Source organism: Hibiscus syriacus, unplaced genomic scaffold (genome assembly GCF_006381635.1).
Source record: "Hibiscus syriacus cultivar Baekdansim isolate YM2019G1 unplaced genomic scaffold, ASM638163v2 tig00117016_pilon, whole genome shotgun sequence".
NCBI lineage: Eukaryota > Viridiplantae > Streptophyta > Magnoliopsida > Malvales > Malvaceae > Hibiscus > Hibiscus syriacus.
The window spans coordinates 3,352,136-3,378,130 of NW_024063525.1; the positions used below are offsets into that span (position 1 = coordinate 3,352,136).

Sequence of the window (25,995 nt, forward strand, 5' to 3'; positions counted from 1 at the left end):
GGTTAGGAGTATTATATTTAATAGTATCAGAGCTAAGGTTTAACTGATTTTAAGTTTGAAATGAAATCATTTTTATTTTCAAAATTATAGATGCCAACTAAGAGTTAAGTCTTTCTAACCTGATAAGGTAATTATTATGTTGTCCTTACTAATAAAATAGTGATTTGATCTTATTAGATGTCAGACTTTGAGGGCTCCTGAAGTGAAGCGGGAGATAGAAATGAAGGTAGTAGTAACTTACCTGTCCCAAGTAGGCGAGGTGAAGGACAGGCACATCAGGGAGTGCCTGTATAAGATTAAATGACCTTTTATTTCAGACGTTGGATGTAATTCTGACACGTTTCCAACCATTTGTTGCCTCAACTCCTAAGATGAATATTGATAAGGAGCTTAGAAGTCTGGGAGCACCCGAATTTAAAGGAGAAGCTGAGGAAAGTCTCGTTGCTGCTGATCTGTGGCTTAACGACCTTAAGATAATGCTAGAGAGTCTCCATTGTTATAAAATAGAGAAATTAGATGGGTTAGTTTCACTATTACGAGGGCAAGCGAGAATGTGGTGGTTGAATGTGATGATGCAAGCTACAAGGGACCAGGTGATATTGTCGTTCTTCCTAGAAGAGTTTAAGAACAAATACAATAGATGATCAGTTCATCCGTCAGATGAAACAATAATTTATAAATTTAAAGCAATAGAATCACACTGTGTATGGGTTTGAATGCGAGTTCAACAAGCTGAGCATATTTACAGCGGAGTTGGTCCCTACGAAAAAAGACTCTTATGATTGATTTGTGGAGGGTTTATGCCCTCGATTTAAAGAGTTACTGTTAGTACTAAACCTATCTTTATTCCAAGAGGTAGTGAATAGGGCCAAAGCTTTTGAGCGAGCTCAAAATGAGAGATTTGGGGAGCAAAAGACTCAATGGAATAAGAGAGCTGGTGGATCATCAAGTGCATCGCAATCGAAGAAAAGTCAATGTTCAAGGTTTTGACCTCATACTATATCAGAGTTAGCTGCATCCTCAGCTAGAGGATCCAATCCTGGAAGAGCCAGATATACTCAATCAGTGGAATCAAGAGTGGAAAAGCCAAATCAATGTCAGCATTGTGGAAAACATCATAGTGGCGTAAGTCTAAGAGTCTTAGGAGTTTGTTTTAAGTGTGGAGAAACATGACATTTTATTTGGCACTGCCCAATAATGATCGAAGAGCTTGCCCAAAGAAAGATCCACTGTTGCACCTCTGATAAGTAGAGGACAAGGTCGAGGAAGAAATTAGTCCGAGTCGACCACTCAACCTGAAGTGCACTTCATTGTTAGAGTGTACAATCTTAAGACCTATGAAGATTGTGATGATCCTGAAATCATCGCAGGTACTTTTCAATTAGCTGGTAAACATGTTTTAGTTTTGATTGATCCGGGATCAAATTACTCTTATGTAAATAAGAAATTGGTGAAAGACTTAAGAATTCAGTTAGAACCTATTAGTAGTGAGGTGATTGTGATTAACCCATTAGGGCATAGTGCTCGGGTGAAACAAATTTGTTGAGGGTGTCCTATAAGGATTCAGGGAATTGAATTCCCTACTAATCTAATGGAATTACCCTTTAATGAGTTTGAGGTTATTTTAGGAATGGATTGGTTGTATCATTATCAAACCAATGTGGAATGTCGATTAAAGTGAGTTGTTTTGAGAAGTTTGATGGATCAGAAGTTAATGTGGTTAGTGGGAGGCTCAACCCCTTAGCTAATGTTATTTTGGTGATGTTAGTTAAGAAGTTACTAATGCAAGGATATCAAGATTTCATCGTTAATGTTATTGATACTCGATCCAATGGAAGAATATTGGAAGCAATTTCGACTGTCCGAGAGTTTCCAGAAGTATTTCCTGAGGAATTACCAGGATTACCTCCTAAAAGAGAGATAGAATTTTAAATTGAGCTTATGTTAGGATCAGCGCCAATCTCGATGGCCCTTGGCTCCGAAAGAACTAACGGAGCTAAAAACTTAGTTGTATGAACTTTTGGATAAATGATTCATCAGACCCAATGTTTCTCCTTAGGGTACGCCGGTTCTATTTGTAAAGAAGAAAGATGGATCTATGAGTATTTGCATTAATTATCGATAACTCAATAAGGTGACCATAAAAAATAAGTATCCTATTCCACGAATCGATGATTTCTTTGATCAACTTAAGGGAGCTTCAGTGTTTTCCAAGATCGATTTGCGTTCAGGTTATCACCAATTGAAGATTCAAGAGAATGACATTGCAAAGACAACTTTTAGGATACGGTATGGTCATTATGAATTTGTAGTTATGTCGTTTATGTTAACAAATTCCCCTGCTGCATTTATGGATCTCATGAATTGAATATATTTCAGCCCTATGTTGATTAATTCATAGTCATCTTCATTGACGGTATCTTGGTGTATTCAAAGAAAAATGAGGAGCACAACTCTCATCTGCGGGTGATTCTTTAAACATTGCAAGATAAAAGGTTTTATGCTAAACTGTCGAAGTACGAATTTTGGTTATTAGAAATAACATCTCTAGGATATGTGGTTTCTGTAGAGGGGATTCGAATAGATCCTCAAAACGTAAAAGCTATTTTATATTGGGAAATTTTGAAGAGTGTGTCAGAAGTTCAGGTTTCTTGGGTCTCGCAGGTTATTATCGAAGGTTCTTTATGAACTTTTTGATGATATCTTTGCCTTTGACCAAGCTTTTAAGGAAATATGTATCATTTTCTTAAAACCATGAATGTCAAAAGAGTTTTGATGCATTGAAGAATATTTTGACAGAATCTCCGATCTTGATCCAACCAAAATCTGGCAAGGATTACATGGTTTTCAGTGACGCATCCTATAATGGCTTGGGATGTGTATTGATGCAGGAAAATAAAGTGGTGGTATAAGCATCGAGGCAATTAAAATCGCATAAGAAGAACTATCTGACTCATGACTTGGATTTAGTCACAGTAGTGTTTGCGCTGAAGATTTGGTGCCACTACTTATATGGTGAGCGTTGCTTCATCTACACAGACCATAAAAGTTTGAAGGATTTGCTAACTCAAAATGAGCTTAATCTAAGATAAAGAATATGGATCGAGCTACTTAAAGAATACGATACAATAATAAATTATTATCCCAGGAAAGCTAACATGGTAGGGGATGCACTTAGCTAAAAATATTTGGCAACTCTACGTGTGTTAGATGCCCGACTCGCATTGAAGGAAGATGATGCTCTAGTAGCTGAGTTGAAGTTAAAACCTTTACTCTTGGATTGGATTAGGGAATTTCAAAATAAAGATGATAAGTGTTTAGCAAGGATTGAACAAGTAAATAAAGGTAAAATTAAGGACTTTGAAGTAAAGTCAGATGAATGTTTATATTATAGAGATGAACTTTGTATTCCGAATGATGATGAAGTGAAGAAGGAATTACTGTTAAAAGCTCATTGTAGTCCTATGACCATGCATCTAGGAGGGAACAAGATGTATCAAGATCTAAGAGGGTTTTTTTGGTGGCCAGGCATGAAAAGATAAATATCAGAGTTTATTGTAAAGTGTCGGAATTATCAACAAGTGAAAGTTGAACATCAAGTACCCTCCGGATTATTGCGACCGATCTTCATTCCTCAGTGGAAACGGGAAAGTGTTACGATGGATTTTGTATTAGGATTTCCATTGTCACCAAACAAAAAGGATTCAATTTGTGTAATTGTGGATCGTCTCACAAAGATTGTGCATTTCATTCTGGTACGAACGAATTATTTTGTGAAGAAGTATGTTGAATTATATCTCAAGGTGATAGTCCGACTGCATGGAGTACTAGTTTCAATAGTTTATGATAGAGATCCAAGATTTACTTCGAGATTCTGGAAGTTGTTACACGGGGCTATGGGTACTCGATTGAATTATTGCACTGTTTTCCTCCCCAAACTGATGGCCAATCGAAGCAGACGATTTAGGTTCTAGAAGAAATGTTAAGAGCATGCGTGATTGATTTTCATGGACTGTGGGAAAAGTATTTGCCACTTGTGGAATTTTCTTATAATAACAGTTACCAATCGAGCATTAAAATGGCACCGTATAAAGCATTTTATAGAAGAAAATGCCGAACACCGCTTAATTGGTATGAATTAAAGGATCGTGATGTTCAGGGTCCTGATTTGATTAGAGAAGTTGAAGAAAAAGTTCAAAGGATTTAGCATAATCTTAAAGTGGCATCAAATAGACAAAATTTGTATGCGGATTTAAAGAGAAAGGAAATTGAGTTTCAAGTATGTCACAAAGTCTTTCTTAAAGTATCACCTTATAAGAAAGTACTTCATTTTGGGCGTAAAGGAAAGCTCAGTCCTAGGTTTATTGGACCTTATGAAATATTGAAAAGAGTAGGACCAATGGCCTACCAATTAGCTTTGCTACCAAAGATGGAAAAGATCCACAATGTCTTTCAAGTGTCTATGCTTCGGAGATATCGATAAGATCCTACGCACATCATAACTCCAGATGAGATAGAAGTTCAATCTGATGTGACCTACAAGGAAGAACAAGTACATATTTTAGCGTATAAAATCAAGCATTTAAGGAACAAGACGATTCCGTTAGTTAAAGTTCTTTAGAGAAGTCATAATGTAGAAGTGGCTACATGGGAGCGTGAAGAAGATATGAGGTGGCAATATCCCTTCCTCTTTGTGCAATGAAAATCTGAGGATGAATTTTCTTAAGGGGAGGAGATTTGTAACACCCCAAACATCGGGTCAGTGACTAAAATATAAGAAATTAAAATTTAATGGTTTAAGTTGAATAAATTGAAAAGTTTAAGGACTAATTTTAGAAATTTTGATTAGGACTTGTTATCAAAGAAGAGATATTGGAGGGGCATTATGGTTTTTTTGAATGAAATGAATTTTTATATTCCTTTTTAAGGGATATATATCACGTGTGGTAAAATGAAGGAAAGAAAGAAAAATTTGGAACCTTTTTGTTATCTTTTCTTCCTGGGGGCTCCATTTCAAAGGTAGGTTAATTCAAGCTATTTGTTTCTTCAAATTTTAGTTTGGTTTTGAAGGCTCGGGTGATATATAAGCTTAAGGAAAGATTATGGTTGATTAAAACCAAAAGATGAGTGAAATAATGATGAATATGTATAATGGGTTTTTTTAGGGAATTGTTGATATGGTTTAGTTTTTGGATTTCTATTGATAAATTTGACTTGTCAATGGTCTAATTAAGGAGTTAAAAGGATTAGAAATGATTAAGAACATGTTTGAAAATATGGTATAATTTTGAGATTCATTCTAGTGAGATTTTGGATATTTAGGAGTGTTAAATGGAGATAAGTTGGTTTTGATGACTGAAGTTGAGTTTAAAGGAATGGAATGAGATAAAAGTAGGAGAATTGGGTAAGTTTTGGTTAAAATTAGAAATGAAAAGGGTAATTTCTGGGCAATGGTATCCGTACTGTAAGAATAGTACTGATACTTCAAGGCAAAACCAGTTTGAATTCGAGGATTAATATCAGTGCTGATTGATGGAGGTATCGATACTGAAATGGGGGTATTGACACCAAGGGTAAGGTATTGGTACCATTATCAAGTTTGAAATTCTAGAATCCCAAAATGGTATCGGTACCGAAGTGGGTATCGATACCATAGAAGGGAAGTATTGGTACTGTAGGAAGAGTACCGATACTAGTGCACCTGAAATGGTGAATTAGGTATTTCTTTCAGCTTAAGTTATTATGATTGGTTTATAAGCAATATGAATCTCGATATTCATTTCGATTGTATTATTGTGTAAACATTTAACGAAGACTAATTCTAGACGATTCCACGTGATAAGTTATCAATCAAGAGTGATAAGGATTTTGGCTAGAACTTACGTGAGGCAAATGTGAGTGCAACTCATTGGTTTTATATTAGATTCGAGGGCGGCTTGCGATAAGTCAACCTCAGAGTTTTCGATCAAAAACCTTTCAATTTCTTTTATGTTATATTTTTACAATGTTTTATTCAAGTTATATTATTTAAGCTATGTTTTGATTCTTATATGAGCATGATTATGAAAATGTGATATGTGAATATGTGTATATGAACATGCTCGATGCGAAAGTGCTTATGTGAACAAGATACACTCGAAATAATGAAATGATAAATAATTATGTGGTTAAAATCCCAAGGTATATGTATGAGGATTAGAGGTATAGTTGGCATGCCAAGAGTCGAGGGTTCTATGTGGTCCTTCGGGACAAACCTGTGTGGTCCTTCGGGACAATCCTTTATGGTCATTCAGGATAAAACTATGTGGCACTTCGGTGTAAATTATGTGAGATGTGGTGACAGCATCAGTGCACAACCTCAATGTACTCAGAAACCTAGAATTCTCAGTAATATACATTGGGCATTTGAAATTAAAGTTATATAAAATGAACAAAGTATAAAAGTATACATTTTTTGTATGAAAAGTCATTTGAACCCCTTATGAAATGTTTTGGTGATATGAATAAAATTCAGTTTACAAAGTTTTAATTGACTCGTACTTTCCTCACTAAGTCAATGACTTAGCGTGTGATTGTTTCACACATAGGTTTGAATAAATCAGAAGGTTAAATCTAGCCAAGGACAAGATACTCCCTCAAAAATCATATCAGAACAATTTAAATGTAGGTTTCTTGTAAATTTGTAAATTGTTGGCATGTACTACAAGTTACATGTACTACAAGTTTAAATTGAAATGCTCTGATCTATTTTGTAAACTTATACTTTTTTGTATTTATGTAAATTATTAAGGGGTTTATTTAAATATGAATGATTTTTTATTATTTACTTTAATTCAAGGGTTCCACCATTTTAATACAAATAAAAGTTTAAATTTTTCCTACTTTTAAATAGTCAATGATTTGAAAAGTTAATGTGACACATCGGACTCATATCCGGGTCGGGTACGGGTTAGCGGTGTTACATAAAGCTAGTAATAATCACGAAGCGTTATATAGAGAAGCCATGTATGATTATTTTAGTGGAAGATATTCAGAGTATTGTCTGCATTGTTCGAACAGAGCAATCGATAAAGGTAATATCAAGGCCATATATGTCTATGGAATTATTCTAATTTGTTCTGGGGTGTATTAAGAGATGAAGGACTTCGAATCGTGAAAGCTCTTTATCTCGCCAATTTAGAAGTTATCCGTTCAGAGATCAATGTGTTTGTAGGCTTAATGTCATGGAGTTGTCACAACCTTGCCTTTCCGAAACTTGTCGAAGACTGCAATTGTGATGACAATTGTTCCCATAATTCAGTCGAACAAGTTTGGCAGCCAAGTAACAATTTATGTACTTGTTATGATTCTTGTTTTTGGAACTATGAAGCAACTTTATTTTGTAACATGTTACATTAGAATAAATTTAAATTTTAACAAGTTTTGCCTATTTATTGAAATAATGTTTTTTGTTATTTTATTATATACTTTACGATAAAAATATAATGATTAATTAAACTTAAATCATAAAAGAGTTAGTTTTTTTATTGTTTACATAAATGACCTCGTGTTACGTTGTGAGGTCCGTTCAAAAGATGCGACACTTCAAATTCTCGGGGACCTTGTGTTACGCATAATGCGAGGTCATTTATGTAAATATTAAATTATTTTCTTTGAAAAGTGTTTCCACGTTGGACGAGTCTCGCGCCCTTTATAAAGCGACGTCTTAACACGCGTTTTGTAGGACGTGAGGTAATCTCACATGTACAATTTGGGGGTATTTTTCCAATTAATGTCGTTAGGGGTATGCATTATCAGATATTAGATATTATCCTATCCGAATTTTCGAATATCCAAATATTTCAGATACCTAAAATAATGATTCGTATCCAATCAGAAAAAATCGGATATCTGAAATTTCAGATCGAATATCCAAATATTCGGATTCGAATCTGATTTTTTTTTTTGTAAAAAATCCAAAAAAATTAACATAAATTAAAATATTCATATTTACTCGTTTTCCAACAATTTGTTTATGTAATTTCATGCCCCACTACAATTAAAATTTTAAATAACATGGTACAATAAAATAGTCCCCTAAATATTAAATAGCATAAAGTAGTGTACATTAACAACACAATTAACCAACACAAGATATGCAAAATAAAAATATTATAGAAGAGTATCAAGTCTCAAATCAACACAAGATGTTCAAATTAAAAATATCACACAAGAGTATCAAATCTCAACAACGCAATAAAATCAACACAATATGTTTAAAATAAAATACCACACAAGAGTATCAAGTCTTAACCACATAATAAAAGAGATAATAAGATCATTAAGTACTTCAAAATTTCAAAGTACAAATTTTACAAATCATCCAAAGTATTAATTGTCTCGTCAATTATGATATTCGGTTGCTCTAAAGTTAGATTATTCATGACTACATCACACGAAATAAAATAAAAAGATTAAAATATATATTTATGTTTAAACTTTAAATATTGAATAAACAAAAAATAAGCAATCAAAAGTAAAAATAAACTTACCTTCCTCCAACTATTCCAAGGCAATTAAACGTTCCTCTATTATAATAAGTGACCCCCGTACTAAAAGCCGACTCATAAGCTACAGTCGAGATAGGTATGTCAAGCACATCTTTACTGGAAATGTTAAAATTGGGCACTTTACTCGGAATGTTAAAAAAATTAACATTTCATGTAAAAAAATAATATTTTAGGTAATTTTTTTATCAAAAATGTTAAAAAAATATTAACATTTCTAGTAAAAAATTACCTAAAACATTATTATTTATACCGTAAATGTTTAACATATCCGGTAAAGCGCTACCTAAAACATTTGTTTTTCGGTAAAAAATTACATAAAACATTATTATTTCTATCGAAATGTTATTATTGGGCGCTTCACCGGAAATGTTAACATATCTGATAAAGTGTTATCTAAAACATTATTGTTTTATACCGGAAATGTTAATATTGAACACTTTACTTGAAAATGTTAAAAAACATTAATATTTCTGATAAAAAATTACCTAAAACATTATTATTTATACTGAAAATGTTATTATTGGACGCTTTATCGGAAATGTTTAACATATCCGGTAAAGCGCTACCTAAAACATTATTTTTTTTACTGGAAATGTTGATATTGGGAAAATTACCGAAAATGTTAAAAAACATTAACATTTTAGGTAAAAAATAATGTTTTAGGTAATTTTTTACCGAAAATGTTAAAAAAATATTAATATTTCTGGTAAAAAATTACCTAAAACATTATTATTTCTACCGAAAATGTTATTATTGGACGCTTCACCGGAAATGTTAACATATCCGATAAAGCGCTACCTAAAACATTATTATTTTTACCGAAAATGTTAATATTGGGCACTTTAACGAAAATGTTAAAAAACATTAACATTCTAGGTAAAAAAATAATGTTTTAGATAATTTTTTACCGAAATTGTTAAAAAAATATTAACATTTCCGGTAAAAATAAATTACCTAAAACATTATTATTTCTATCGGAAATGTTATTATTGGGCGCTTTACCGGAAATGTTTAACATATACGGTAAAGCGCTACCTAAAACATTATTTTTTCTACCGAAAATGTTAATATTGGGCACCTTACCGGAAATGTTAAAAAACATTAACATTTTAGGTAAAAAAATAATGTTTCAGGTAATTTTTTAACGAAAATGTTAAAAAATATTAACATTTCAGGTAAAAACTATTAACATTTCCGGTAAAAAAAATTACCTAAAACATTATTATTTCTACCGAAAATGTTATTATTGGGCGTTTTACTGGAAATGTTAACATATTCAATAAAACGCTACCTAAAACATTATTTTTTCTACTAGAAATGTTAATATTGAACACTTTACCGGAATTGTTAAAAAACATTAACATTTCAGGTAAAAAATAATGTTTTAGTAATTTTTTACCGAAAATGTTAAAACAATATTGACATTTTCGGTAAAAAAATTACCTAAAACATTATTATTTCTATCAGAAATATTATTATTGGGCGCTTTACCGGAAATGTTTAACATATCCGGTAAAATACTACCTAAAACATTATTTTTTTTCTACCGAAAATGTTAATATTGGGCCCTTTACCGGAAATGTTAAAAACATTAACATTTAAGGTAAAAATTAATGTTTTAGGTAATTTTTTACCGAAAATGTTAAAAAAATATTAACATTTCCGGTAAAAAATTACCTAAATCATTATTATTTCAACCGAAAATGTTATTATTGGGCGCTTTACTAGAAATGTTAACATATTAGATAAAGAGCTACCTAAAACATTATTTTTTCTACTAGAAATATTAATATTGGGCACTTTATGGGAATTGTTAAAAAACATTAACATTTCAGGTAAAAAAAATAATGTTTTAGGTAATATTTTACCGAAAATGTTAAAAAAATATTAACATTTCTGGTAAAAACTTACCTAAAACATTATTATTTCTATCGGAAATGTTATTATTAGGCACTTTACCGGAAACATATCCGATAAAGCGCTACCTAAAACATTATTTTTTTCTACCGGAAATATTAATATTTGACACTTTACCAGAAATGTTAAAAAACATTAATATTTTAGGTAAAAAAAATAATGTTTTAGGTAATTTTTTACCGAAAATGTTAAAAAATATTGACATTTCTGGTAGCGTCTTTCCTTAGCCGTACATTAAGGTTGTTGTATGGCAGAACTACCCGGTGTTGGGGTGGCCGAGTGGGCTGACTATAATTGTTGGGTTATTTGAGGGCCCAATTTTTTATCGGGTTTTCGGATAATCCGAACATGAATTTTTATCGATCCGTATCCGATCCGATATTCCAAATTTTTTTTGATATCCTATCCGAACTATACGAAAATTGAAAAACGGATCGGATATCTAAATTTTTAGATCGGATCAACGGATCAAATCGATCGGATCTGATTTTTTTGCACACCCCTAAATGTCACTTGAGAGTTGTCTAATAAACGAATTTTTTGGTTTTTTAAATAAAAATCTGAATTATTAATTAATTCGCAACTATCACCTGGAGAAATAACGTCAATTTTTGACTCTAGACGCCATTCACCACTTTGACTATTCCAAGATATAATCTACTATCAATTACAAACTTTAAACAATTTGATCCATTTAATAAATCCTTTATGCAAGGGTCATTGCACCAACTCTCAACTCATGGATAAGACGGTTGTGTTCATGCAACTTTACCACTCAGAGGCAATAGGCAACCACTTTTCCTCAATCATAAGAACACATTTAAGGTCCTTTGACGAAATATCACTAATTAACACATAATTCTCACTGAAAACAAACTGAAAGAAACTGCAAATCTTGGAATGCCACACAACGACATTCCATACAACATCTACCCAAATTTCTGTGATCCACAAGAATTCCATCCACAAAATCGTGAGACCTAAAAAAATCACATTTTGTAACCAAACTTGCACTTACGAAATTTTGCATACATCTGACTCTCTTGGTGAGCCTGCAACACAAAACAGAGATCAACCACAACACATTCAAATATATATCTCTTAAGCCAAATTTTGGGAACACTCAGGCTCCACCAAGTTGATCGCATAAACCATCAATCCTTGATGCGAACATACATCTTTATATTCACTTTGCTCAATTTCTGGAAGATAAAGTTCATTCTCATGGTCTCATCCTTATCTTAAACAAGCAAATCGAGTGTTCCTGACAAAGATACACAATGGAAAATAAACCTATGATCAAACAACGTTTGGATTTGACTTTGAACTCTTCAGGGAATACTTCAAAGATTCTCACACGATATGATGATCCTTCAATGCTGGTCTCGGAATCTTTGAGACCCAACACAGGCCAAAAGGCCTTGCAACCTTTGTTAATCATTACTTGGATCGACATTATCAAAATCACATGGGTAATGAATTTAATAGATATTATTTTAATATTTAAATTTAAACAAATAATAATATCTTTTAATTTGAAATATTCAAAAGATATAGATATCTTTTAATATTTAAACTTAAATAGATATTATTTTATTTTAAAATATTCAAAATGATATAATTATCTTTAATATTCAAAGTTAAATAGATAATAAATATCGTTTAATTTGACATATTTAGAGAATAATTATCCTACTAATATTCAAATAAAAATATCTTTTAATTTGTAATAATCAAAGGAACATGAAAAATGAAATTAAGTATTTTTCCAATAACTTAGAAAACAAACACATGACTTTTTTACCGAAATATCACTTGTACACCTAATAATTACCTGTCAGACACCCTCTCTCCTAATATTACCGATCTAACACTCTTTTTGACAAAGCGCAGATCGCCATCCGCGCCTTCGCGAGGTTCTGTTCGAGCTGGCGTCACGTAAACAAAGGCGCAGATGGTGATACGCGTCTTATCTGATTATGTCCAAGTTGACGCCACATAAGGTAAGGCATGGATGGTGATCCGCGCCTTCTCAGATTTCTGACACGTAAGGATCGAATAATGATACGCGCCTTCTCTTTAATACCCCAACCATCCACCTCCCACATTTATGGGAACCCATCTACCCCCTCCCCTCTTCCTATAAATACCATACCCAAACACAACCTCCAAACCACACTCAAATCTCAAATCCTCTCATTCTTTCGAATATCATTTTTTCTATTAAGAATGTAAAATATTTTTATTGTCCTATAATGAATCAATAATTTATTATTCTATTAAATTTTATTATACTAATTTTTTTTTATAATTTGTACACTTATAAAATGGAAGGCGGTTTGCTACGTTTAAATGGAAATCATATCTCGAGACATTTTGCCGATACAATAATAATTTTAAATTTTATTGTAATTTTAATTATTTTTAATGTTTTATTTATTTAATTTTTTAGTATTAGTTTATCTTTTAATTTCTATAATATTTATTAAATTAGAAGAGAGACTGTATATTAGATCCATTCATTCGTAACCTTAAGTTAGAGATATCTACTCATGTATGGTCGTATTTAGTCGAGGCTCGATTCAGTTACGTAGCAAAATATGAAGGGTACTGTAACCTTGAATCCAACCATATTTCTACATTGGTTGAGAGGTGGAGACCAGAGACACACACATTCCATCTTCTGTGTGTAGAGTGCACAACTACGTTGTAAGATGTTTTCATGCATTTGTGGCTTTCGGTAGATGGGGATGTGATTTCTGGGGTGGCGGATGGTGACTGACATCCCTTGTGCGAGGAGTATCTTGGAGGTTTCCCACCTAATTTAAACGGTGGTCGAATACCATTAAATTGGTTGGATACAACTTTCCAACATTTGAGTCGCGACGCCTCCGAGGAGCAAGTTAAAATGTATGCACGGGCTTACATATTACAACTCATAGAAGGGATCCTGATGCCCGACAAATCGCGCAACCAAGTTCATTGTATGTGGTTACGTTACCTCGTAGATTTTCATCATGCTGGTACACTCAATTGGGGCTCCACAGTTTTGGCATTTATATACAGAGAAATGTGTCGAGCTATTGATTATTGAAAAATGCTATCGGCGGATGTCTCATTCTTCTCTAGACTGTGGCGTGGTATCACATGCCCTTTTTACGTCCGGTAGTGAAAATCTGTTGATCTCCCGCTATTATTGAGGTAATTTCAATACTGATTTCGTATATAAATAATTTTGTTGAGTATATAATGAAAATTATTTCATTGAATAGGTGGTCAAGTGCAAGAAAATATCATCGGGATTTACCTGATGAATTGGAAGAAATTAGGCTATTGATTAATCAAAAGGTTGATATAGAGGTATGTATTTAAATATTATTATCTACTTTTAATTATCATTATATAATTAGAATATTATTTTGATAAGAAATATATATTTGTTTTAGTTTCGATTGGCTCCTTATTCTACTGAAGAAATGAGGATTTGCATCCCACATCACTTAAAAGGACCATTAGCTGTTTGGATGGTGGCGGTCCATCTGATACGTTATGCTATTGTCGAGTGGCATCCTACTGATCGCGTGCTCTGCCAATTTGGTTTTGAACAATCTATTCTGGAAGCACCTAAGAATCTCAACGATATGGATATAATCGATAGACAAAAAAAAAAGAAGTCAATTGGCTGCTGAAGCACATTGAGTGGGTAATGATATGAGAGGATCAACGTGGGTGCATTCCCTGTACATAACCCATTTATGTGGATCATTACTCGGTTGTGGATGATTATTATGAGTGATTCAACATGAACGAGAAATCGTTCCTACTTTCTGATGAAGCACGAGGTGGGAGAATTCATCGACGTCGACAAAGACGTCTACCGTCACAGCATCATCGTCCCTCGACTCGTGGACGGAGAGCAAATGCTTTCAGTTCGTCCTCAGCTGTAGCACCAGAACCATCACAGTAGCCACCGTCTATAATGGTGTATATTCCGCAGCCATTTAAGATAGCACCGTATCCGTTTCATATGCCACTACTGCTGGATCAGAAGCCACCGCTTCCATACCAAATGTTGCCGCCACATCATAGTTTTATGACCCCTCATGGCGGATATTATACTTTCATGCTTGCAGATCCAACTTGGGGTTCATATGATGGTTATTTTATGAGTGAAATTTCACCACATGCATAGACACCTCCGGGTGCAGTTTTTGCACTCATCAATGTCGGTGTTTTCACAATTTTCTATGAGCGGTGGGATAGTCAGCCATACACCTCCAGGGTTCTTATTATATTGAGGTGCTACATCGTCATTCATCCCTCATCAACAAAATGTTTCTTCTCTTGATGATGATGATGATGATGATGATGATGATGAGAGTGAGGAGGAAGAACAAGTTATATGAAGAAATTCTCATCGACACAGACAACCACCGCCCTGCGGAACACATTCAAGACGCCGACATCGATAGAGTTGTTTACTTCGTTATTTTTTATATTTAATTTTGTTTGTTTACCAGCAATTGTAAAGTTTTTTATTTAATTATGGACTTTTTATTTATTTTGTTTCTTAATGTTTTTATTATTTAATTGTTCAAATTCTTTTTATTATTTAATTGTTTTTATTTTTTGGGTTGTATCGTTTTTTGTTATTAATTTGTTCAAATTGTTTTTATTATTTAATTTCTTGAATAGCCAATTACTCTATGATGCTCAAATAACATTAACTGAAAGTAAATGAAAATTAATAACAGAAACTTAGATTTCATAAACAACAACTACATCAATCACAACATCAACGGTTACTTGATGACAAAAGGAGATGGACAATTTTTCTATTGTGTCCTAGGTTTCTACAATGCCCACATCTTTTATTTTTTCTGGACGTCTCCCGAATATTCATATATCAATGAATTTGAGTGGATTTTGGAAAACTGGGCTCCCTAAAAAATGACGGATCTGGTATAATCGGAAGCCAATTATGAACCTCATCATGGTCTTTCTCATTACCTATGGGAGGAAGTCAAATTCATATACCTTAAACACTTCTGAAAGTCGGTATACGAGATCTAAAAAACGATTATACTCTTGATGGGTATGAGAGCAAGCTGCTATGACATGAGAGCATAGATACTTCAGAGCTTGAAAAACCCCACAATCACACCATCTGTCTCGTAGATTAACTCTGAACGAGTTAGCTTGAATTCCTTGAAGAGGTCGCGACATCTCTATGACACAAAATAATTCATGGGTTCTAGAGAAGATTGTTACAGACATTCCATTTGATGCATCAATTCTTTTATTTAGATTTGTAACTAATCTTGGGTTATAGACATGACCGTTTTGCATCAAAGTTTGAGCTTGTCCCCCGAGCTTGGTAAAAAGCGTTCCCAAACGAAAATATATTGCTTTAACCAAAGTTGTTACTGGTAAATATCGTGCCCCCTTTAAGGTCGAATTGATAGTCTCAGCCAAGTTGGTCGTCATGTGTCCATATCGATATCCACCATCATATGTATTTTTCCCATTTCTTTTTTGATAAGGCTGATGTAATTGTATGATTCCTCATTCTGTTCTCGTAAATCTTAATGCACAAACTCAAATGTTTTAGGTAATAGTTCGTAAACTGGGCATCAGATGTAGAATGTACTGTTAAGTTTCCATAAAAAAATGAAAATGATTGAGAAATAAAAAAACATCATTTTGACATACCCATGCGCACAAGTAATTGGCACTCATCATTCTTCTTAAACTTTCCATGATAGTTAGAAGCAATGTGTCAGATACAGTACTGATGTTGGACATAGGGTGATCTGAAATTACACAGATTTTTTCACTCGTGACAACATGTAAGCGTAAGTTTCTGAGGAAAAAGTCAAAGAATATGTATCTTTTCCTTTAACAAGGGAAAAAGCAACTGCAAGAATGTTTTGATTACCATATTGGACAACTGTCAATAGTAAAACTTGCTTGTATTTTCCATACAAGAATTTCACGGGCTTGCAGTATTTCACAGCATTAATGCACTATGGTAAGTCCAAAAAAGCCGGTAGAATTGACATCGATCACGAAGCACTCGATCATTTTGATATGTATGGCAAGTTTTGAAGTCGAGAATTATCCCAGGATTCAATCTGCGCACTACCCTAAACCAACTTGATAATTCATTATAAGATGATCCTATTCGCCATGAAGTTTTTTAATGGCATTCTACTTTGCCTTCCATGTTTTCCTATATGAGACGATATACCCATATTACATCTGTATAGCTGAAATCAACACCGTAATAGCTATATGAGAGCTTGCTTTTACCATGGGCATGATGGATTGGAAAATAATGTCGGAGTCCAAGTTGGGATGATCCTCACAGAATGTGTGAGGACCGTTGTATACTATTAGTTCCCATATATTATTTTTCCTATTCCTCTTTGATACGTGAACCATCCAATTGCATCTGTTATCATGTTGGACATAGTGACAAACATACTTTTCAGTAGTAGAATGGTTGACTTTGGACTGAACAGAATTACGAATGTTATAATTCTTAATTGCCATCATCTCTTCTTCTTTGTATGGAAACTTCATTCCTTTATATAACTCACCATCATTGACTGATGCATTAAATCCATAGTCACCGACATTAGGCAAATCCGTAAATTTTGGCTCGTACATTGCACCATAGTCAGCTTCATACATGTGTGCTGGAGGTTCGATGTCTACTATATCTGTGGGAACTTCATCTATGTCATCATCATCTGAGTCCATGTTGAACTGCGGTGATTCTGGCTGAACGAATAGTCCAGTCTCAACACCATCCACACTTGGCTCACGAAGAGGTTCTTTTGGTAGTGATGAGGGTTCCTCCATAATATCGACAATTAGGTTGAACAAGCAAGTAGTTGAATGCCTTCCCCTTGAACTTGAAGGCATCTCGACATTGAGGTCGAAGAAGCTTGCACTTGAATGTCTCCCCTGGAACTTGAAGGCATCGTGTCAAATGGGTACTGCACATATTGCTGCATCGAGGGCATCTCCATATTCAGGTCAAAGAAATTGGCAGATGAATGCCTTCCTCTTGAACTGGACGCGATGTTGTCATACGGATTTCTTATGGAGCCATCTCGGTACAGATCGTAACATGTTACTGATGAATGTCTCCCCCATTGAACTTGATGGGATCGCACCATGATGTGGATTTCCCATTTACAAGTTAAAATCATTACACATTACTTGAGTTGGGCTGTCAACTTGATCAACTTGTTGAGCTAGCCCATAGTATGAGCATAATGACATACCACGAATAACATGTACTTTAACAAATATTGCATGCATCTGTGTATCGACATCTAATTATTGATTTTGAGAATCAACCATCATAGTAACATCGTCATCGTTGGAGACTTCGAACGTTGTATAAGTTAACAGAAATACTACAGTTGAAAATCTATACTGAAGTGAAGACAGTCTTCTAGTGCTTCCAACATGAACCTTCCTTGAAATTTTTGTTATCAGCTCCTCAAAAGTGATGTTTCTCTTAAAGGATATTTTGACAGAATGATTTGATGCGAAGACGACGCTGGTTTCATCTTCCCGAATTTCTCCATCATAGTAAACAATAACTGAAATACATGTTATTTTGAGAGTTTGAAAGATTGAGTCTTATATCTGCAAAAACAATAGCTGAAATATGCCTAATTAAATAAATAATATATAAATTAAAATATAAAAACTAATCGAAAAAATATAAAAAATTTCACAATAATTTAAATAACATAATTTCATATTGTTACCGTATCCGCAAAAATGTCTCGAGGTATGATCCCACTTTCCAATTTTACAACCGCAAAAATAATACAAAATAATTAGTACAATAAAATTTATTCAAATAATCATATATAAAATAAATATAATAAAATAAAAAATAGTTTTACCTTACAACAAAAATATAAGGAATTGATAAAAGCAAAAACAAGCAAGTAATTTTGGTGTGGTGATGTTTGTATTTAAAGACGGTTCTTATTTATAGGAGAGGATGAGGGTTTAAAAGTCGAACTACTCGAATAATAATACAATACAATTAATTCAACGTGCATAATGACAGGTAATTATTAGGCGTACGGGTAATATTTCGATAAAAAAAACCAAACACATGACCAAGGTTACATCAGTCCTTGAGATGGTAGTTTCATTAGGTCAACTACATAAGGTTGACCTTGGCTCTCAATCGGTTACCAAAGTTTAACCTCGTCTATCAACACTAAATCCTAACAAAACTAGGTATTTAGTTTCCTACATCGAAATCTCTATACAAGCTACTACTCTCGAAATTCTTTCTCATCATAATCAAATGAATGCATAAACCTAAAGTCTACAAATGCAAAATTATGGACCAAAATAATGAAATATACCTAAAATTAGATACGTGACGTCATAATTCTCTCTAGCTCTCATGATGAAATATTGAGCCAAAACACGAGAATTCAAACCGACATAGCACTGACACTACACTCTATCACGACGGGCTATTGAGGTCACCCTCTAAGAACGAGAGTAAAGATATTATTTGAGTAAAATTATTGAATTCTTACGTAATGAAATTAATCACCAAAAATTTTTAATCATTCGAATTATAATAGAATTTATTTTAATTATCAATTAAAATTTGAATAATTTAACAATAAATTATAAAATACTCAAATTATATTTATAACTTAAAATATAAGATTAATTAATATTTGAATATGATATATTATAAAATAAAATATAAAATAAATAATATTTGAATTAAACTATCACTTGAGTTAATTATATTTATTATAAAAATATACCGGTTATAAAATATATTTATAATATCTAAGGGTGTTTAAAAATATTTAATACAAATTACCCAACATGTTAACCCGTTAATCCGATTAAAAATGATCTAGTATTTATAATAAAAATATTTAAATTTGTGGGTCGGATATCTAATCCACTACTTTTTATAAGTTTCTGGTAGAATTCGAATGAACAAATTTCTCTTAATCGACTACCCGATACTCAATTCTCTATATTTTTTAATTTTTTATTTTATAATAAATTTTTTATTCCTAATTCTCATATTATTGCACCTTAACTTCACCTTAACATTTTAAGTTTCTAATTCCTTAAATTGTTTTACCTTAACATTTTATATTATTTTTTTAACCCTATCGTTTCAGATTTTTAAGTTTTATCTTTAGAAATAAAATAAATATGAATTAAGTAGCCATGATTTGAAAACACGGGTATCTAAATCTTACGAACTTAAATTTAGTGAGTCGGAACATGAATTGACATTTTAGACCAACTCGATCATCTTGACTCTAAGCTGACTTTTATTCCTATATGTAATGGGGTAAACGAGAGGTACGATAGTAGGTTGCCTCCAACGTCAGGTTGAGAGCAGCTTACGTAAGAGACCTTCAAATTATGAAATGCTCTCAGTGGAACTCGATCACACGACCCTAAAGTTAATAGTCTTGTATTCTACCAACTGAGCTGGATGGTCATTTCACATGAATTGACATTTTGATACCTAGTAATCATAGCTACCTAATATATCAGATATCTAAAAATCAGGTACATGAAAACCCGTAATAATATCAAGGGTAAATTACAGTTTAGTACCTAAACAATAGTTTTAGTCTGTTTTAGTATTTAAATTTTGATTTTTTTCAAAATCATACATAATATTTAATTTTTATTTCATTTTAGTACCACATCGCTAAAAACATAATGACATTGTATTTTATGGTTAAATTACATCATTCAATTCATCACTCAACTATTTTCTCACTCCTATTTTAGTACTAAAGTTTAAAAATTTTCAATTTAACTACTCAACTTTCAAATTGCTTTATTTTAATCGCTCTAATTTATTTCATTAATAATTTTTCTAACATGAAATTTTTTATTATTGTTTTATTAATATAAAATTTAAAATAAAAATAAATTTTAAAGTTAGAATGATTAAATTAGGAATATTTTGAAAGTTAAATAATTAAATTAAAAAATTTAAACTTTAATGACCATAATATGAGTGAGAAGATAGTTAAGTAATGACTAATGCAATTAACCTATAAGAAAGGTGAAGTGCAAATCACCCGCTTTTAAAAATAAAAACTAAACGTTAGGTATGATGTTGAAAATAATTGGAAGTTTAGGTATTAAAATGAATCAAAATTTATAGTTTATGTACTAAACACGAAATTTACCCTAATATCAATAATACCTTAATTAAAATAAAAATAATAAATTATTATTTTATTTGTTCAAACAACATGGTCAAACCAAAGCGTTCTTCAGTTTCGACTTGCTTCAAACTCGAAATCTCTGCTGCTACCTGCTTCTCTGCATCTCTCCACCAATGGGAGTCGCTTCCAACTCGCTCGTTTCTTTCATCCACGGCTCATTGAGTCAACCCAGAAGGCACTTCCAGCTTCTTCCTTTCCCTTCTCTTCCTTTACCCGGATCTCGTTCTCTCTCTCTGAAGCTCACTCGCCGCTCCAACTCACCCCTACTTTGCTCTTTAGATGCATCCAACAGCAGAGATAAAGAGAACCCCATTGAAACAAGTACAATTCGTTTATGTTTTTGCTCTCAATTTTCACTTTTTTGAAATCTTTATGTTCTAAATTGAAATCGGGGGTTGTTTCTCTTTTTCCGTGATTTCTCAGGGTTCCCAGCTTATCCTAGTGTGATGGACATTAATAAAATTAGAGAGATATTACCACACAGGTGAGAAAATTATCCATTGTTGATTTATTATTTTATAAGCTTTTCTTTTGCTTGTTTCCGATATATGTTAACTGGTTTTTTGGATTTGTAGGTTCCCCTTTTTGTTGGTTGATAGAGTAATAGAATATAATCCAGGGGTATCGGCTGTTGGTATAAAGAATGTGACCATAAATGATAACTTCTTTCCTGGACACTTCCCTGAGAGGCCTATAATGCCCGGTGTTCTCATGGTTGAGGTATCTTCTTTTTCCCTGAATGGTTGGGCATTTCATCACTTTGTTTATCATTTAAATTTTGTCCATTTTTATTTTAGGAGCTGAATGTAGGATTTTATCATATGAATAACATTGTGTTGTCTCTGATAACTTTTTTTTTGGGTTATCAATCTAATAAATAAGGTAGTAGTACTCTGATCCTGCTTTCTGTTACCTAAATTACCACCAGTAGTAAAATGGGTATGGGTGTAATCAAGCGGAACACACTCGAGAAGCTTGTGCACATCTTGTAGTTTGTGACTCGAAGCTTGGCTCGAGCCCATTTGGGTTTCGTTTTAAGCTCTAGCATATAAAAATCAGATTGCTTAGGCTCGCTCTACTTTACCTTGTCAAAAGTTATCTTAATTATCATACTCAACTTCAAGCTCAACTATATCAGTTGAGATACATTTGTACCAGTTTTGCTTAACTAATCAAGGATGAATTGAATGGTTAATGTTTCTCAAAAATAATATAGCATCTTCTCTATAATCGGATTTTCCAGAGTTAGCAATGTTTCTTCCTCCTTTCTTTTTTCTCTTTTCGTTTATTCATATTTCATGATGTTTCTTTTCCATTAGTCACTTGATACCCAGTTCTGCATTCTGAATGTTTGAATCTTTTGATCTTAAAGTTGTTTTTCTTCCATAAAATGTAGGTGCTTAGATTATCCAGTTTCCATAAACTAATTTATTAAGATCTGTACAATGATGATGAAAAATATTGCTCTTTCTATCTGCATGCATGAAACGACGGGTGTATACTGCCAGGCGCCAGCTAGTTTGTTTTTTGGTCAATACTCCATGGTTATGTATTTAGATAGTAGCTTATTTCCTTTTGGTCCATACCTCATTATTCAATCACATAAATAGAGTAAGGCTGTGTAGACAATCTTACCGCAGAGGTAAAATTTTGTTGTATGAAGCCTTAGTAGAAGTTTGAGGTAAAAACATGGGCTCAACCAAAGATTTGGTAGATAATCAGCTGTGAAGTCTTTTTCACCCCAGAGATGCTACTGGCTGTTGACATGAACTTGGGTAGGGCATGTTAGCATTAATAAGTACTGTGAGTATTTTTTATTCTTTGTTATTCAATGCAATTTTTTTGGGTTGAAAATCAAGCTTAATTGAGCTCCTTGCACATTTTCAGAAAATTGTGGTTGGATTTTATTCCTGTTAAGATCTTTGTTTCTTCATGTAATATCCCAGCTCTTCTAGCTACTATGTATTATTTTTCCATTTACATCCTTTGATATCCCGTGGTGTTTTCATCTCTAAAACACCATCTTTTGTGTCTCTTGTCTTTGCATAAAAATCCCAGATATATTTCCCCCCTATTCTATGGTAGCTGATTCTATTGGAATTTTGTATAGGTTATATTTTAGGTAAGACATCCTTAATGGTGTTTATCTTGTTAAAACTACCGACTAATTAATTGAGAAAACCAGCAAGTTTTGACTTACAGTAGTAATCCTCAATGCAGTGTTTTATTCCAGCTGTGCTTGGGGGCTAGTCCTTTGACTTGAATGATAATGCAGACTTAAGTATAATGTTATCCATAACTTGTTTATGGCATTTTCTACGATGGCTTAGATCCAAATTTGTAATGGTGTTATAGCGTCACTGTACTTCAGGAGGTTTATACCATTCGAGTATTTTCATAATCAGAATTAAATTGGTTTGATTCGATTGTCTGCCACTCTGCCCAGTGCTACTTATTTATATCAAGTCATCTTTATAGGCGCTTAGGTACACTACTACACTTCACCTTTTTAGCATTCTTTATCCTGAATAATATGGACGTACGAAAGGGGTGGTGGTTAATCAATGACACTTACTGAAACTACCTACATGAAGCATGAAACAAACATGCTAATAGAGACAACATCGGTGCTTCTATTATTATTGGCTGATTCCATGGTCAGACTGCTTAGTTGTCAATCAAGTATGGTAGAAAAGATATGAATGCTAAATCTTTTTTTCTTCTTCATTTTAGTATCAATAGGTTGTAACAGAAGTATTTGCTTGGTCCAGGCAATGGCACAAGTTGGAGGCCTGGTTATGTTGCAACCCGAAGTGGGAGGTTCTCGGGAAAACTTCTTTTTTGCCGGAGTTGACAAAGTAAGGTTTAGGAAACCAGTCATCGCAGGAGATACATTGGTTATGAGGATGACACTTACCAAGCTGCAGAAGCGGTTTGGAATTGCGAAGATGGAAGGGAAAGCATATGTTGGAAGTGACTTGGTATGTGAGGGTGAGTTCCTGATGGCGACTGGCAGTGGTTGATAGTCTCGGCATTTTATACTGTGTCTTCGCTTATTTTCCGAAATCATGAGCCATGTTGTGCCTTAGGCTTTTGTTCTGCATGCATCCCCGTTTGACGGAGATTCTCATCGTTTTTTTCTTTGACAATATGGTAGTGAGTTTCTTTGTTTTTTGCAGACAATGAAAAAAAGGTTTCTTGAAGTTTCTTCTATCATCTCATGTAGACTGAAACCAGTTAGCATTTATGATAAAACAGTGGTTTAACAATTTGCAGTGCTTATTAGGTACTATGATCTGGAACATTTGCAGGGTTCAATCAATTTTGTAAAAAGTCTTTAACAGGCTGTTTCCAGGAACAGACTGCTGAAATAAATGCCTCAACATTTTTCATAAATTCAATGCTATGGAGCTATAAGCAATGACGTTGTACAGGACCTATTTGTAGGGTTGTAAAGGAGATATACGTGCTCAAAGCTTGAGTAGTTCAAGTATCTAAATGCCCGACTCGAAGAGTGCCCAGGTTTATTTAAACTTTTTTAATACTTGTGTAATACCTTAGACGTTACGATTGAACAGTCGGATGCCACAGTTGTCGTTAGTGCGACTTAAATTTAATTTACAAAAATTATAAATTAAAACAAATATAAAACCATGTGCATAAATATGAAAGTCCAACTCATGTAAATAATACCGAGAACCATTAATAATAATATGTAGAAATCATTGTCAAAATTCGGTAAATAAAATCGTAGCAAAAGCTTGGTGTAAATATATTAAATAAAACTGAGTCTCTGATCCTACAGACGCTGAACCGGATCCTTATAACTCGATTTTTAAAAGTAAATATTTTTAAGACCTGATTAATATAATCGAAAATCCAAGCTGAGTATAAACAGTTACAACTTGAGTATATTTTTTATTTTTAGCAAGTACAAAAAATTATTAATATGAGTTCAAACATAAATACTCGAGGGTAAATTATCACCGATGTTATTTTTATTTTATTTTGATCACCAAAATTTAAAATGTTTCGGTCATTTATATTATTAATCAGTTATAATTTGATAAATGAATTGTTAGTTTTTCGTTATATCAATGATGTGTCACTTTACTAAATATGATTATTTTTTAATTTAATCCTTTAAAATTTATACAATACCAATTTCATTATTAAATTCTCTCAACCTCTATTTCAATCCACACTTTAATCGCTCCGATCAACTTTTCTGATCGGTGATGACATCCATCCAAGGAGCCAAATTCCTTTTACTTCACGTTTTGTGTTCACGGGGAAACATTCTCATCCCAACTCAAAATGTGTTATAAAAGCTAATCATAAAATGCTTGCTTCAATTACCGGAAGGCATGCACTAAGCTAATTGCTTATTGTTTCAGAAGTAACGCGTTTGTTTAGCGTGTTAATTCTTTGTAATGAAGATACAAACCAGTTAATTTGTTCACAGATATTATGGACAATGTTATAAGATAACCACGTACAAAATTATCACCCAATAAAATAGACACCAAGATTTTATATGAAAAATCATTTCAGATAAAACCACAGACATAAGAAGAGAAAAATACTAATATTAAGAGAAGAAGGATATAAGAGGGATCCTCATGAGACAACCTAATCTAATATCTATTTATAGGGATATATACTATTACAAAGGAAACTAAATAAAGTAAAAAGTTTATAAAAATACTACCTTAATAAAATACTCCACTTTAATAAATTTATTTATGTTTAATCAAACTATGTTTATTATTTTCCCAATTAAATTGTGCCACTTTAAATTCGAGTCAAATTTTAACAAATCTCCACCTTGACGTAAATTATGAAAGAGTGAAGGATTCGAGACAAAACACTCAAATTCGATAAGGCACCCAAAATCAACAAAAAACAACTCTACAATTCAACGAATAAGTTCTCCACCTTGAGAACATATTCTCTATTTCTTCCATGAAACCCCTTAGAGGGACATTCTTTAACAATGATTGCCAACTGAATCCGAAGCTTGCTGAAACTTAGATTTAGTCTTCACATCGGTAAGGAAATCATAAGTGTTAATCTTGCTTACAACTTTTTCACTACAAGTAATATCATGTACAACACAATTTCGATCATCGATAATTTAATCTTTTTCGTTAAGCTCATGGAACTAAATTTTCTTCTTCTTGAATTTGTTATGCCTACATGACTAAACTCTCTTTTTTCCCTCCAATCCGTTATGCCCACGTAATATAAGACTT

General features: G+C 33.0%; 1 protein-coding gene across 1 annotated transcript; it reads left to right on the forward strand.

Moving 5' to 3' along the window:
• Positions 1 to 20,777: 20,777 nt before the first annotated feature.
• LOC120195538 (3-hydroxyacyl-[acyl-carrier-protein] dehydratase FabZ-like) lies at positions 20,778 to 24,033 on the forward strand. The gene is made up of 4 exons (XM_039197535.1): positions 20,778 to 21,061; positions 21,164 to 21,224; positions 21,316 to 21,460; positions 23,512 to 24,033. The coding sequence occupies exons 1-4, from the start codon at positions 20,854 to 20,856 to the stop codon at positions 23,761 to 23,763; spliced, it is 666 nt and encodes a 221-aa protein (XP_039053466.1). The 5' UTR covers positions 20,778 to 20,853; the 3' UTR covers positions 23,764 to 24,033.
• Positions 24,034 to 25,995: the final 1,962 nt, after the last annotated feature.

What these genes read in the sequence shown, in the direction of transcription:
- LOC120195538 (XM_039197535.1), top strand. Translation starts at nt 20,854, where the DNA reads ATGGGAGTCGCTTCCAACTCGCTCGTTTCTTTCATCCACGGCTCATTG. An exon ending in AGAGAACCCCATTGAAACAA is followed by an intron (nt 21,062 to 21,163) that starts GTACAATTCGTT and finishes GTGATTTCTCAG; the next exon opens with GGTTCCCAGCTTATCCTAGT. An exon ending in CCGGTGTTCTCATGGTTGAG is followed by an intron (nt 21,461 to 23,511) that starts GTATCTTCTTTT and finishes TGCTTGGTCCAG; the next exon opens with GCAATGGCACAAGTTGGAGG.